The sequence below is a fragment of the Macrosteles quadrilineatus genome, unplaced genomic scaffold (assembly GCF_028750875.1).
Source record: "Macrosteles quadrilineatus isolate MER2022 unplaced genomic scaffold, UCM_ALF_1.0 Scaffold_1__1_contigs__length_201487025, whole genome shotgun sequence".
Classification (NCBI taxonomy): Eukaryota; Metazoa; Arthropoda; class Insecta; order Hemiptera; family Cicadellidae; genus Macrosteles; species Macrosteles quadrilineatus.
This window is the reverse complement of record NW_026542594.1, coordinates 131748886-131766091: the sequence shown is the minus strand read 5'-3', so window position 1 is coordinate 131766091 and position 17206 is coordinate 131748886. Positions and strand designations below refer to the sequence as shown.

The following is a 17206-nucleotide window of genomic DNA, read 5'->3' as shown; positions in this document are numbered from 1 at the left end:
TAGTGAAATTATAAAGTTCACACTAACTTAAATCATTTTAACATTTTTGAACAATTAACATGTGTTTAGAGTAGGGCGCACACACCTTAAAAATTGAAACTTTTTTCTCAAGGAGATAATTGATTGTATATTTTTGCCATTTTGAGAGAAATATTGTTCACACCATTTGCCTTTTCACAAATTTTTATATCATAATTTCATATTACTACCCATAGATTATTTATGATGTTTTATAATCCAGAGGTAGCTACTGCCTATCTATATTATAACTTTTGACACTTCCTGTAGATTTCACATTCTACGAGCGTTTCATGGTCATTACATGTATATTTTCAACCAATCCTATTAACTTAACCTACCCTCGACATAAACATTGTTTGAATAGCGTTAAATTTCCTAATTCTAAGCTGATATACAAATATTTCAATTTAAAAACAACAATAAAAAACTAAGTTGTATATGCACTTGCCTTTGGTGCATGAATAGTAGGTGCTATAAATAGCAGGGCTAAGTATATTTCTGTTTTTTTTTTTAGTAGTAAGAGTGTTAATGTTTTTGTTTGTTCACATAGTATATAATGAGATATTTTTATAATCAATGCTAAGTGAGCAATGCTTTTTAGAAGCAAGATCACATGTTTCTTTTCATTCAAACCGTAATACTAACCAGATGTTGTAAATTATTGTTTGTCTATGTTTGATTTTATCATTTAAAAGTAAGTAAAAGCTTTGAGTCTTTTATTTGTTTTATTGTTTGAAAATGTTTTTTATGTAGGCCTAATTAGTAAGTTAAAAGTTGTTGATAGGTACATTTATTGGAATTGAATCTTATTTTACACAGTTTTTCATTTCAGATTTCAAAAAGCACCATTTAAACATACATCAACCCCGGACAAAGGACGGGTACTTTGCTAGTACTATTTAAATGTAATAGGTCAAAACAGTTGCTATAGCTCACAATAAGTCATTCCATTAGATTAACTTTGTTTAAAAGTCTGTGTATTCGACACAAATTAGTGATTTAGATCAGCGTAATCTGTTGGTGGCTTACATCAACTACGACGATTTTGATTAAAAAACTGGCGATAACTTTAACATGGGGAGGGGATGGAATGTCTAGTTTTAGCCTATTAATAGTCAAAGATTATAACAGATCATTTGTAGATAACAGATAAATAATTACACAAACATGCATCAACACTGAATGTTTCCATACCCATATAAATTGAAATTACAGTGTAGCATTGCACATGGATTGATACAATATGGTTTGGATCAACCAATGTCGCATACCTGTCAAATATAACGGAACAGCAAGGAATTTGGACTCTCGTTATGCGCTAGTCACAAAAAGGTCCATTCAAAATTGAATATTTTTTCTGAAATATTGTTACGAAATTTGGTACTAATGTAGACCTACCATTTAGGAGTATGGCGAGAACCTGGAGAATGTTTTGATCTTTTGCAAACCAAAGGACTTTCACCTGGTTCCCTCTTTCGCCTCGAGGAGAGCCTGGTGACTTTCTTTGGGCTGGGCATCAACACATCATCAGGTAATACAGCATCTTCACTCAACGAGAGCTTAGTTGGAGTGCATAATCGTTTTTTAGAGGATCTCATTTCCCGACCGGACTTCATTGGACTTCCCATTTGTTCATCAAGAGGTTCTAATTTAATTGGGCTCTGCATGTGAAACACATCCAAGTGGCTGGAAAGACTTAAGTCATCTTGTAAAAATTCCCGTTGAATTTCTCGCTTGACACTTTTTACAATTCCGTTATCTTTAGTTTCCACGATCTCAGTAATGTTTACTTGATTGGACGGAGTTTTTAAAGAGTCTTCTATGTTTTCCTTACTTGCAGAATTTTTCAGAATTGTAGCATAAGAAAAGCGCCACGGGGATTCTTCTTTTTCAACTTTAATTTTGACTTTTGTTTCAATCGCTTCTTTTTCAGAAACATGTTTACTTGGAGTATTTTTATTCAAACCTTTTTCATTCTTTTTCGGGCTACCTAGTGATTTGTTTTTAGGCAGACTCTCTGTTTTTGAATTCTTTTCAAATATTTCTTTATGATCTCTATTTTCACTGTCAGAGGTATCAGAGTAATTAAGCTCATCATCACAAAGTTCAACCCAACTTTTATTGACTGATGTGTCAGCCATTCTTCTTTCCCCTGCTGTAACAATAAAAAAAACAATTATTTTACAATGATAAATCATTAACACATTCAATGTGGCTAATAGTGAGAAGATATCAAGTCTTGATACTGACAGGAATGGCGGCAATAGCACGCCGGCGTGGCATTTTACTGTTCCAGCCGCTACAGCGCTGCAATCGTTCAAGATCAAGCCACACCTACTAACAACCCTAACATGGTATACAACCGATTCCGACAAGAGCTTAATACTTAATACTTTTCAATCAAATGGCGACCATACAAACCTAATAATAAGCAATAGATGAACGTGCATTGTAGCATAGCACAGTACTGTTCCATCAGCGTGAATGTTCAAATTTTCATGACACAGTACTGTGCGATCAGCAATGTGAACGTGATAAGAACATACACAATATTAAATTAATTTGAATGTTTTAAGGAAAATATGAACTAGGTGGCTTCACAACAATTCTTTGCGGTAAGGAAAAACAACACCGTATATAGGGCCTAGGTTATCCTGTAAGTAAGTACAACAAATTAAGGAAATATTTTATGGGTCATGGGTCAAAATAAAACAAAAATCCAGAAAAGTTTTTTTGAAAACTGCCTTGTTAGCAAGATATCTGACATTTTGTAAGCAAATTTCCCATTTAAGGGACATGGTAAGTGTTTATTTTTGCTCAGAGTTCAAGTATTCAAAGCACCACAATAAAGGCATTTATTCTGTTTGTACCAACAGCACTTTAAAAATTTGTATATTTGTACAGCACTACAACTCAAGGACTCAATGCCATTTGCAGTTTCGATTTGAAGTGAGCTGACGCTCGGGGGGAATTCTAAGTGGCGCTGATTTGGGTGTTCGCTTATGAAAAATTCCTAGAACCGGCCCTGCACCCTGGTTTGAGACTGGAGTTTTTTCTCGGGGCCACAAAATAGTTTGATATCTTTGTACCTAGAAATAGGCTTAATTTTCAATGCGCTCTTTTCCTGTTTCAGGTATTAATTCGACAAACTAGGCCTAGGCCTACATCAATGCACAAGAAATTTATCAAAATAAAAGTTCTCAACCTTTGTTAAGAATTGGCTTACCAGTACACAAAACCCGTTTTACCACATTACTGAAAATATCCTACTATCCTACTAATATTATAAATGAGAAAGTTTGGATGTATGTTTGTGACAAGTGAACGCGAAAAATACTGGTCGGATTGGGCTGAAATTTGGCGTGATGATAGCTCACATTCCCGATTAACATATAGACATATTCTTATTTCAAAAACCCTTTCGGGCTCCGCCCCAGTGGCTCTGGAGTTTCCCATGTTAACCTTATGAGAAATGGAATTAATGAATCTTAACAGCTGTTTCAATTAAACAAGTTGGTTCTGTTCTATGATGTTTAATAGCATTAAAGTTACGAGGATTACCAACAGGGTGCAGCACTATTATTTCTTTTACATTTATGACAACAGCTAATTTGCAACCAAAAGGTGAGTGAGCGTAGCGAACGAACTTCAACCTGGAGGCGAGTTAGCGTAGCGAACGAGCTAACCTGAAGGCAAGTGGGCGCAGCGAACGAGCTCCAACCTAAAGGTGAGTGAGCGTAGCGAACAAACTTCAACCAGGACGTGATTGAGCCATGCGGACTAGATGATCTTGAAAATTAAGAAGTTAAACGGGGCAAAGCCCGCGGGTTACAGCTAGTTGTATAATAAAAGTAACAAAAGCACACTAACTTATGTTGGAATTTATTTGTAATCTTGTTCCTCATTGCCTTTTTGGTACTAAGTTAGAAGCAGCTGTCATGTGTTAATATATGCCATGTGTTTGCTATGTTTATTAATTTGTTGTAAATAAACATCACTTCCACTATGGACTTTAGAAACCATACTGTGTAGTCATTTTACTCTTATAGCCCAGTCAATGAACGCACGAAAACGCCCGATGTCGCAACTTTTGGACGACAAGCTGAATTTTGCACAAGTGTTAGTACACATTCAGAGGTACTTCCTCCAAAAAGTCCCCTAAAATCCGGCCGGTGCTTTTTTTTCTACAGCCCTTTAAAGTCAAAAATGCAAGCTTTTACCGCAGCGCCTATATCTCCGTTATTCTTTATCAGATCATTTCAAACTTTATACCATTTAGAAGGTAGGGAAGTGATCTAGAAAAAGTGTTCAGTTTGTATTTTCGATTATCCTAATAGTTTTCTTATAATTGTAATGTAAAATATGATTTGTTGAAATTTGAATGTTTTATTTTTCGTTTTTACGTTGTAACATTTGAAATAGCCAGATAATCAAAAAACGTTTCCTTGAAAAGTTGTAGGGCATGTTTTTCCGCACGCATTGATATGTATAAGTACATGGATTAGTCATAAATGAAGCCGCGGGTGTAACTTTGAAACAGCTATGTTGGACGCGCGGCGCTCGGGTTGCAAATGCAAGCCTTCGCTCCAACGCCAATATCTCCGTTACTATTTATTGCACATTTTTGCAATTAATTCAATTATTTCCATTATTAATAACCTACAAAATCCGTATAATATATATTTCCGATTATTTATTTTTTTGTTTTTTCATTATTAAAATAAGATGCTAGTTCGTTAAGTTATTACTTTTTATTCTTTATATCTATCATTTTAACGGTTTGTCATATCCTAAATTTAATCCAAAAATAATAGAGGATGTTTTTCTAGAACCTGTGATATGCACATGTACATGGTTTTGTTATAAACTAATTACTAACTGGCTGTAAGCCTGTCTTAAAGCAGCGAGACGCCAAGGTCAGGTTGGTTCGGCAATCGGGGTATGAGTGGAGTATTGGGCTTTACGCGATTACGATATTGAAAACTACTATAAAAACATTAATGTTGTAGTGATTTATAAACTGTAAGTTTAAGGAGTTATTTTTTCTGTGTTAATTTAGATTTATATGATCTTTAAGACGTTCGTATTTCTTAGTTGAGATTACAAAATCGCTGAGCTAAATTTAAAAAGATTATATTATTAGATTAATAGAATGTTACTTTTAAATTTTTCCATCAGAGCTACCTTTAATTTTAATTTATAGAAAATGGAAAATTGGGACGTAATATGTGTTTTATGTAAGAATGATCTCAAGAACAAAGCCGTAGTTAATGTCCGACAAAAAGGGCTGAACACATTAGTCCAAAGTTAAAGTAGCTTACAGCGTTGTGATGGTATACATAAACAAATTGAAGAAAAGGATTCCATTAAAGTTCACGTTAAGTGAAGGAAAAATTATACTAGACCTTCTAGTATCAAATCAGCTATCACGAGAGCACCTAAAGAGGAAGATCACGCTGTACCCTCCACATCTACCAGACTTAGTGCAGCTGACGCATTTGACTTCAAAACTAATTGTTTCATCTGCGGAGAAACAGCGTTAATTTCAAACAAAGTCCCTGTAGACCGAAGAGATGTCCGGTTCATTGCTACATTAGAATTAAAAGTGTGATGACCGTAATGATGAATGGGGAGAAAAGGTCAAATCTCGTCTATTAAATATTAATGATTTAGTAGCATTAGGAAAAACATCTACTGGTAAACATAAACAAAACGAAGAATATTTTTCTAAGTTACAGTTTGATTTAATCGATGAAAGTGATGAATGCCAATTCACTATAAAAGAACTGAAAGACGAATTTGTTAAAATTAGCAACGAAACAGAGACTATGTCTGGCGAATTGATAAAATCCCGCCTTAAAAAACATTATGGCGATAGAATCATCTTTTCAAATATTTCTGGTAGGAAAAACGTGGTATGTTTGTCTGAAACTGTTAATAAAATAATTGATAGTTGGTATACGGATAGAGAAAATGACCAGCAGTCTGAAAGGCTAAGGATTATAAAGACGGCAGCAGACATAATTAAGGAAGATGTAAGATGGTTTACGATACGAAGTCTTATCCTCCAGTTCATGAAATGGCCAGTGAAAGTCTATGAGTCATGCCAGAATCATTGTCAGTCTTCTCTGAACAACTGACTAAGAAAAGGGGGTTATCAGAGAGAGAAAATATAAAAAGGAAACGTGTCATCAATCATCAACCATGCAATAATTTCAGCTATTAGACCCCGTTCTTTTTTGTCATGCATACAATTCAGACTTGGTCTCACGCTTCACAGGTTATTTGGTTCCAAGCATTTAATTGATATGCTTCATTCAATAGGGATTTGTGCATCATACAACGAAACATCAGTTTATTTAAACTCTTTGATGCTGGACCACCTGAAATAGAAAAAGAGGCATTTGTCCAACATGTCTTTGACAATGCGGATGTCAATGTCAGGACACTTGATGGCTTAAACACCTTCCATGCTATGGGAGGTATACAGTGTATTACGCCGAAGAATTGTGTACAAACACAAACAAACGTTGAAAGAATCACCACCGGAGTGTTTTCTGGGGATATAATAAGAGTCAAAGTTTATGCAAAGGCAAAGTCTCACGTGAAGGGCTCAAGTCTATATCAGTTACTGGATATTCGGACTTAAAAACGAGACTGAACATTGAAGGTGATTTTACCTCTTCCTCACTCTTTCGACTTAATGCAATTTGGTTAGCAGGAGTAAATACTCAACCAGGGTGGAATGGTTTCATGCAAATAATAAGTCAAGGGATTGATTTTGAATCAACCTACATCATGGCACTACCCTTTATTAACATGGATGCTCCATAGGTGGAGGATAATGGAACAACCCTTATACATGGGTTCGGAGCTGTGCTCCCCCGAACCAAAACTGGTTTAATTTAGGCACAACAAATTAAAATTATTCATGCAAATCTATGTATTTCATAATATTATGCCAATACATAGATTTATTTATTATTTACAGTTTAGGTTTTCATTTTTGAAGAGCGTAGGAAGTCGCTCTGCGTGTTGCGTGTGACACGTCTCTATGAGCAAATTGAATATATACGTTGTTTACTGCAAAATCTTAGACATGTGCATATTGAAATTTCCAGAAACACATCCTCTATATTAATTTTAAATTAAAGTAAGGACGTAACAACCAATAAAATATATATATATATATATATATATAATAGTTAACCAAAAGCATATTTTTTTAATTAAATTAAAAACTAAAAGGTTAGTCAGAAATGAATACTGGACAAACTATGTAGGCTTTCTAATACCGGGAATAATAAAATTAATCACGAAAATTTACAATAAGTACTGTATTAACGGAGATACAACGGAGATGGAGATGTGTTGGAGCGAAGGCTTGCATTTGCAACCCGAGCGCCGCGCGTCCAACATAGCTGTTTCAAAGTTACACCCGCGGCTTCATTTATGACTAATCCATGTACTTATACATATCAATGTGTGCAGAAAAACATGACCTACAACTTTTCAAGGAAACGTTTTTTGATTATCTGGCTATTTCAAATGTTACAACGTAAAAACGAAAAATAAAACATTCAAATTTCAACAAATCATATTTTACATTACAATTATAAGAAAACTATTAGGATAATCGAAAATACGAACTGAACACTTTTTCTAGATCACTTCTCTACCTTCTAAATGGTATAAAGTTTGAAATGATCTGATAAAGAATAACGGAGATATAGGCGCTGCGGTAAAAGCTTGCATTTTTGACTTTAAAGGGCTGTAGAAAAAAAAGCAACGGCCGGATTTTAGGGGACTTTTTGGAGGAAGTACCTCTGAATGTGTACTTACACCTGTGAAAAATTCAGCTTGTCGTCCAAAAGTTGCAACATCAAACCTTTATTGACTGGGCTATTATTATCATAAAGGAAAATCAATTATAAACAAGTGGTTATGGGCCCAGTTTCACTTTTATTGTAACATGTTCTCTGTGGCCTATTTTGAACTGTTTAATTTTTGAGGAAAGTGTTTGAGAAATATTATAGTAAATTTCATTGAATGAACACTTATTAATTACTATGATGGGAGACAAAGTTATATACTCCACATCAGGCCCTGGAATTTCTAAGTTGAAAGGGTCAGCCAACTATTACAGTTGGAAATTTGACATGAAGATGGCTCTAAAGTATGAGGGATTGTGGAATTGCATTGAGCCACGAAGGACTACTACAGAGACGACACCGCTAACTGTGGATCCAGACAAAGATGAGAGGGCACTCGCCAAGATTGCCATGCACCTGGAGGCAGCTCCAAAACTACGTATCAGGACGGCCACATCAGCGAAGGAAGCTTGGGACATTTTAGCAAAGCAGTATGAAGTCAAGAGCACAAACAGGAGAATATTCCTGCTGGACCAGCTTTTAGATTTGAAGTTGGAAGTATGCAACAGCATGAGTGGAGTATATTTCTAAATTTCTTGACCTCAATGCTCAACTTGCTGACATAGAGAAACCCGTAGACGATGAAATGAAGGCGTGTCTACTTCTAAGAGGTTTGCCTGAGTCTTACAGAGCATTTAGGATGGCAGTCGAGAGTACAGATAAAGTAGAATATAGTAAAGTACTAGAAAAATTAAATAGCATGGCTGAAAAGGATACCACTGAGTCCTCTGTAGTATTTTCAACTTTTAAAAGCAATACTGGGAAGCCTTTTCTATCAAAATCAAATACTAATCAAGCTAATTCTAATAAAAGCTCAAAGACGAGGAAGCCTTTTATTCCTACTTGTTACAAATGTAGAAAGGCAGGCCATATGATAAGGGATTGTCCTGAAAATAATCAAGCTACTGTAACATTAGTAATAGCTCAAAGATAGGGCCAATTTCCAAAATTGTAAGTCAGATGGTCAAAACAAAAATAAAAATTTAAGTTAGATAACTGCTCTGAATGTAAAGGTAGAACCTGAAAGCTGGTACTTAGACTCGTGTTGTTCTGACAATCTTTCTAAAAGTAAAGAAAGTTTTCAAACGTTTAACTCGAATGAGGGAGTTAAAGCTCTTTAATAGCGAAGTTCAAAAACAATACGATCTTTTATGTACAATGCCACCCCTTCACCGATTTCATCGGCTTTGTCAGGGAGGTTTCCAGATAGCACACACACTGCGTGTGCAGATGGATCACAGCGTAGCATATGTCGAAATCAGAATCAAGTACAAGTCTTGATCTCCTCTAGGTCACTGTCGCTAATAATACCAACATTTACTCTGCGGGTTCTGGGAAAGTTTCTGTGAACCTTAAAAACTTTGGTGAGAGAGTGATATCGAATGTGACGTATGTACCAGGTTTATCTACAAATTTGATATCTGTGAGCAAAATAGCTAGTAAAGGGCAAGTTTTAGGTTTGATGACAAAGGGTGTAATGTTTACATAAAAGATGGGTTTTCAGTAAGAGGTGAAATTTGTGAAACTGGAACAAATGTAAACGGACTGTATCGGTTGGATACAGAGAGTAATGCAACATTGATCCAAATGATGGAAATTTATGTCTACTCAAGTTGACCAGTCAGTTAGTGTGGACCTTCACAATTTTTGGCACAGAAGTTTGGGTCACTTGAATCATGTTAGCATGGGTGTTTTGAAAAAGGGGATGGCTTTGGGTGTTGATTTTCCTAGTCAAAGGCCAGAACCATGCATTCCCTGTGTGGAGGGGAAACACTCCAGAGAATCTTTTCCAACCACTCCAAGTAAGAGAGCTGAGACAAAATTAGAGTTAATCCATACTGATGTCTGTGGGCCTATAAATGTTCAGTCTCTTCAAGGTAATCGCTTCATGCTAATATTTATTGATGACTTCACTAGAATGACCTTTGGTTATTTCTTGAAATCAAAGGATGAAGTAGTTGATTGTTTTCTTAAGTTTAAGACTTTAGTTGAAAATCAGACCAACCAGACTATAAAAACTATTAGGTCAGATGAAGGCGGGGAGTACATGAATGCGAGACTAGAAGGAGTGTGTAATAGATATGGAATAAGGCACCAGGTCACTACTCGATACAGTCCTGAGCAGAATGGGGTAGCAGAGCGTGCAAATAGAACTATTATTGAAAAGGCTAGAAGCATGCTAAGTGACTCAAATTTGAGCAAGGGAAACTGGCAGTATGCTGTGGAGGCAGCTATTTATCTTAAGAACCGAAGTCCTACAAAATCTGTTTTTGGAGTCACGCCACAGGAGAAATATTACTATATTACCATAAGTCTCTTAATAAAACAACAAATACAATAGGCCTATATTGATATCTTATTTAACAAGAAAGTAATTCAAGAAAACCCAGAAAAAGTGTTCATCTTCACCCCGGTTTACGGTACTTTAGTATTTTTAAGTTTTTTTCAAACCTGATTTCCTGGGTAAAAACGGCATTTGGCAAAAAAGTGTTTAAAATGGACTAAAATAATAATAAAAAACACAGAGGATACGCGTCCGGTAACCAGACGTGGATTAGGCGTCCGGTAGTGACGTCACCGGGTTGTTGGGTCCCGGAACGCCATTGGCACAACAATACGATGTTCGGCCAACGTTGTTCGTGGTGTAGTGGATAGAGTGCTCGGCTGATATCCAAGAGGTCCCTGGTTCGAAACCCATCGGTTTCTTTAACTTTTTGTGACAGATTTTTCTTTGAATGTAATTTCTTCTTAACTGTACATCTTTTGTTAGAATTATTGGCATTTATAATTTTATGTAATGAAGAGAATTGAACCTTCATTTGATTTTTTTCATTAGCCTATCAGCAAGTTTGGTTGGTTAGGTTAGGTTATGACAGTAACTGCCGGACGCCTAATCCACGTCCTGTTACCGGACGTGTATCTTCTGCGAATAAAAAAACCCCAACCCTAAGTTAAGTTATAAAGAAAATTATCAAGTCCCAAAAATTATTGATTTCAAGCATTTTTCTTGATTTTCAAACAAGATTTTCAGGGCGAAATAAGTTAGGTAGGCCTATTTCCCCCAAAAGTGCCTAAAAAGTGCTTAAAATAGGCCTAGTCTAATTTAGGTAGGCTAGGCTAGATAAGGCAAAAAAATTCAATACTTAACATAAGTAGCCTAGTGTAACTTAAGTTCAGTTTTACCTACATCTAGGCCTAAATCATGAATTCACAGTACTTGGCTGCACTTTAGTTTAAGTTACGTTACGTCCTACACTCATTCGAATGTAAACAAACAGTGACTTAGAAATTAATAATTTTAAAGCTTGTTAAAAACAACTGCAAGGAAAGAGCAGTGAAAGGTTGATTACTTCATAAATAGGCTAGTTTATAGAATAAAACGTTAGACAATTTCCCGTTGAATGTAAGAGGCCTAGGGATTAATGATCTGTAGAAAAATTTGACAGGTTAACTTAGTTTTTCATCCACCAAGCTTACCATGGAAGCCATTATGTGAAGCTGTGGTCCTTTCCATTTACACCCAATTGACCATGGTCCAAGGTCCTAATTTTTTATGGTGAACTAACTGAATCCTACAACTTTTGACAAAAGGTGGCCAGCAACTGATTAAAAGTTACTAATTCCATGAACAAACAACTGGTGTACTTACAGCTTAAACTGCGGACACTGAAGGACAAAGTGCTACCCAACAACTGTGTGCCTATTAAAAACACAGAGGAGCCTAGACACGAATACTGTAGTTGAACTTAATTATTTGTTTCTGATAGACATTAAGCTAACTTAGATTGTTCACATTCACTTTATGTTTTCAATCTTGTAACTCTGATAGTCGATGTTTCGCTTTGTATAGTTAGTGTAGGCTACCTAACGAAAACGATCATACTCTACATTCTACAGTACTAGTACATCCTCTAACCTAGTAGTAACAGTAACCTACGTTCTAAAGTCAAGTCAAAAGTTCTACCGTTCTACGTTACGTTCTGTTTTCTCTTTCTGTTCTATTCTGCTGAGTTAGGCGGGAAAAGTTGCCTTTATGCAAGGACATTTAAACTAGAATTGCTTTCATAGCAGTAAAAGCGGTAAAAGCCAGTTGAGCGTGGAGTAACCACTCAAATACAGAGGTTTTAAAAACGTACCACTGTTTTAGCTGGTTTTGTTTCAGAGTTTCGTTTTCGTTAGGTTGGCCGGGTGATCGGGTTGGTGGGACTTGTCAAATTAGAGGCAAAATCAAGATGGCGTCATCCAACTTAGTAAACAAAAATCTGCCAACTCAACATTATAATTGCAATATAAGTTTATTTATTTATTTTACGAGCAAGAGCAACCCATTTTAACAAGATCATAAACCGATGGTCGTTATTTAATCAAATGCCATAGGGCTATTGGCCTAAACCAATATCTCCAAACCAGGAAACTTTAGCCTATTTTCACCACATAGCTTGAAAAGAGGTAAATAATCTTGTATTTATTTACTATCCAACAAAAACAATTTATAATGTTTCAAAATAACTTTAAATACAGAGGTTTTAACGTGCAATAACTTAAATAAGTTTTTTTATACAAGTCCTTGAAATAACGGATAACATAACCCCAAATAAATAGTATGGTTAGAATGAATTGGAATTATTTGACAGCATCCCACCAACCGATCACACGGCCAACCTAACAACACAAAACACCAAAAACAAGCCCACCAAAACGGTGACCATTTTATCACCCCCACAGTGTTGACAAGATATCGGTTCAATATCGTGTAGTCATATCGACCATCACTTGCTATCGATTATCGATTAAAACACACTAAAAAGGACTTATGAAAATAAACAAAAATGATGAACTATTAATATTTAATTTAATACTAACGCCGGAATGTTAGTCTGCCTTTTATCCCAATTAACTTATATTTACTTAAATAACGCGTCTTGGGTATACCTATAACCTTTTGAAATAATGATTTGACAACTAAGAATCTTTTAACCTTATTATTATTAAACACCAAGTAGGAAAACAAAACACGGCCGGGGTAGTTTGACTCGAAACTCAAGAGAAGGAACTATTTTAGTGTGTTGTAACAGTCCTCTTTTACACAAACCCACGGTTAGGGTTCACTTACTCTACGAATCATTGACACAATGAGCCTCCAAATATGTAATACTTAAAACACATGGCTCACTTACTCTACAAATCATAGTCTATACGAGCTTCGTAAATAATATTGAAGGTTCACTTGCACTACAGGCTCGTATACTATACGAGCCGATCAAAAATATCAAATAAATGAAGAGGGTTCACTTACTCTACAGATCATTGTGCCTATGAGCCAAGCGTATGAATTCTTGAATAATTCAGGAATCAGCTCGTATAGTATACGAGCCAAAATACTGAATTTAAATAAATTACAGGAGTAGGCTCGTATACTATACGAGCCTATTTCATGATAACTATTACACAAATAGAAGACGGCTCACTTACTCTACAGTTCATTGGCACAATGATCTGTAGAGTAAGTGAACCCTCTACAAATATTAGAAGGCTCACTTACTCTACGGTTCATTTAGCTACTCGTCGCGCGGTTTGCAGCGCATCGTTGCAGGCGTGTATGGTAAACCAATACCGCAGTTCTGCCGTTCTGCCGTTCTGCCTTACTTCTGCCATTTACTAGTCTTGCAGCGTGAAAGAGAGCTTGTTATGTTAATGCATTGTTGAATTTTTAACTTGTGTACTCGTTGCTAGAAATCAAGCAATTATCAAGTACCGGTATTACAGGAGCTATTTTAAGAGTTATAACAGACTTAATTTTCAATTAATTAAAAAGACTCACGTAAAAGCTTATGCAACTAATGGAATTACTTACTGTGTTATGAACATTTCTATTAGGGATGGACGAGATTGGATTTTTAGTTCGAGACGAGACGAGACGAGATTTTTTATTTCTCATAAAATTTCGAGACAAGATCGAGACGGTATTTCCCTTCTCATACACAACGGGAAATGCACGTTCGGAATTTTTACCTGATTTTGTAACATTGTTAGATGACTGTTTAAATACAAAAATAATGATAATAGGCAAGGATATTTACTATCTTTTATTAAAAAACATCAGCATAACATTTTTTTATTAATCACACCTAAATTATTAAAAATGCCTACGATTAGGAAACATAGTGATATCAGTTAGGATTGAGTTCAACTTATCCTAAAATAAAATAAATCATAAAATAAAATATTAATTTTTATAAAATAGTTACTTGTTTTGACTTTTTTATAGTAATAAAACATTCCTCACACTGCTAACACTTAACAAAACTTCTCAAATGTTATTAAAATAATTAAAGTAATATTTACATTTTTGAAGAATTAATTAAATAAGAACGCCTTCGCAAAGGAAACGCAACTACAACACGCTCCTGTATTGCGGGTATTGCATTGACTTTCTGCAGGCGTTTTTAATTTTTTTTTTTTTTTTATTCTTGTCTTGATTAAAATCTCGGCCAAAAAGAAATCTCGTCTCGTGTAACGAGATTTAAAATTTCCCGAAAATTTCCCGAAATTTCGAGACTTGACCATCCCTAATTTCTATATAATTAAAGTTGTAAATATTTTAAAATTGTTTAGAAGATTGCCTTTTTAGTGTTTTCTACAAACGTGTCTCAACTTATACACATAGACTGGTGGAGTGGTAATTTATATTTCTAATCATTTAACTTTTAATTATGAACGCTTTCAGTCACGTGAAGTTGAATTAATTAAACTGACATTAGTTTTTACCATAAATGATAAACCTTTTGAAATTGACTTAATAGCTTTGTATAGAAACTATAAATATGATTTTTATTTTTTCCGCAATGATTTGCAACGTATTTTGAGTAATTGTAAAAACACAGCTATTATGTTAGGAGATATAAATTTATGCATTTTAGAACAAAATAACAGTGTCATTGATTATTTAAGTATAAAGAACTCATTTGGGTTTGAGTCGTTTATAAATGAGCCAACTTGGGGGAGAGAAAATTGGGTAGTGTTTAGACCATATGTATTCATCAGAAGTAAGACTAATTTAATTTTTCATAGTAATTTAGAAAACTATGACTTTACTGATCATGCTGGAGTTAATGTAAATTGCGTAACAAGTTGTGATAGTGCTTTGAAAGAGGAGTTTGTCAAGGCTGTAGATCATTCAATTTTAAAAAGAAGGTTGGCTGAAGTGAGCTGGATGCCAGTGTTTGATTGTGAGGATGTTGATAAATCTCTAACAGTTTTTTACGATATTTATAATAAATGTATTGAGCAATCAAGTTTTTTAAGGCCTATTAACAGTAAAAATAGGCATCGAACTCCATGGATATCGGACACACTAATTAAAAAGATAAATGAAAAAAACAGACTTCACTCTCGATTGAAAAAGCACTATGACATACATTTGTTTAATAGATATAAAGAACTCTCTAGAGAATGTTCTAATTTGAAAAGACGGGAAAAAATTAATTATTACTAATCTAAAATTGAAGCAGTAAAGGGTGACTCAAAGTCTTATTGGAATATATGCAAATCGATTATGAGAAAGTCAAAAAATGAACTAACATCCATTAATATAGATGATAAAATACTATACTACTACAATAACTATTTTACTGGTATGCCGGATAAGCTGATTAGAGAATTGTATGGGCCGGGATTCCCCACCATGCCGGATATCGGTCTAGCGTGCAGCTCAAGGTTACGTTTATCTGAAATTACTGAGGTAGAATTAGAAAGTTTAATCTTAAGCAAACCAAATAAACAGTCTGTTGGCTTTGATGGTATTTCCATAAATACTATAAAAGAAAATGTTAAGATTTTTGTCCCAATATTACGTCACATTTTTAATTTATCTATAAAGCTGGGTTACTTTCCTTCTAGTCTAAAAATAGCACTCATTGTTCCAGTATATAAGGCAGCTGATCCATTGCAAATGAATAATTACCGACCGATTTCACTTTTAAATACCTTTGCTAAGCTGTTAGAAACTTGTGTGAAAAGCCAATTAGTTAAATATTTTTCATATAACAATTTATTTTCAAATAATCAATTTGGGTTCATGAAAGGTAAAAATACTGACCTAGCAGTTGAAATACATATAAGCGAGATAGTTAATCATGTTGATGAGCGTAAACCAACAATAGGAGTTTATCTTGACTTTACTAAGGCATTTTACTTAGTTAATCAAGACATATTATTACATAAACTAAAGTTATATGGAATTCAGGGCAATAGTTTTAAGTGGTTTGAGACTTTTTTAAAATGAAAGAAAACAGATGGTTAAAATAAAAACGTTTACTAAGATGTATGTTCTCAAAGGCTTGGCGTCCCTCAAGGGGGAGTGCTTGGCCCAATTTTATTCACAATTTATATTAATGACATGTTATCGATGGATTTAAAATCGAAGATGTATGCTTTTGCTGATGATACATCTTTAGTATGCAGTGCTAACAATTATGATTTACTGAGGATGAAAATTAATAATGATTTGGACGTAATATCAAATTGGGTGATAAGAAACAAATTAATCGTCAATACTTCTAAATCTAATGCAATGATATTTACTTACAAACCTCATTTGACAGAGTCGTTGAAAGAAGAGATCGATCTACGTTGTAATCTAGTTACTTGTTTTCGTGATTGTTGCTGTACAAAAATTAATTTTGTTGATTCGGTCAAGTATCTTGGCCTTCTATAGATTTAGATTTAAAATGGCATACACATGTTAATCAACTATGTAAAAACTTAGAAAAATTAACTATAATTTCTTTCATTTGAGACAGTTTATTACTCCTAAACTTCTTAGAACGCTATATTTATTCTGGTTTGAATCTACTCTTAAGTATGGTTTAATTCATTGGGGAGGGACGTTTTCAACAATACTTAAACCAATTGTAATAATGCAAAAACTTACATTAAAAACTATTTGTGGTGTAAAGAAATTTGACTCAGCTGCACCACTGTTTCAGTACTTAGACGTAATGCAGCTAGAGAAGATATATTTATATTCAATTTTATGTTATTATAAAAAGTTTACTAGTTTATTTCAAACAGTTGTTATTAATAGGAATACGAGAAACTATACTGAGGGTATGCTTATGATACCACCTGTTATGAAAGCAGGTTACAGTGTTACCATAAAGTAGTAAAATGTTTTAACTTTAATTTTAGAGTACTCAAAAATATGCAGGATTTGAAAATTGAATTATATAAAAATAAATTAAAGGAATTGATAA

At 34.5% G+C, this 17206-nt stretch overlaps 1 protein-coding gene across 2 annotated transcripts in view; it reads right to left on the bottom strand.

Moving 5' to 3' along the window:
* LOC128985118 (histone RNA hairpin-binding protein) overlaps window positions 1-11877 on the bottom strand; it is a 46073-nt gene extending 34196 nt beyond the window's left edge. The window contains exons 1-2 of one of the 2 annotated variants that reach the window (XM_054404507.1): window positions 11602-11877; window positions 1420-2176 (exon numbers count right to left, since the gene is read on the bottom strand). In XM_054404507.1, coding sequence (XP_054260482.1) covers window positions 1420-2162 — 743 coding nt within the window. In that variant the 5' untranslated portion in view covers window positions 2163-2176; window positions 11602-11877. Of the gene's footprint in view, window positions 1-1419; window positions 2177-11429; window positions 11572-11601 lie in introns of those variants that run through there. The other variant, XM_054404502.1, reaches the window with a different exon arrangement.
* Between the last annotated feature and the right edge of the window lie 5329 nt (window positions 11878-17206).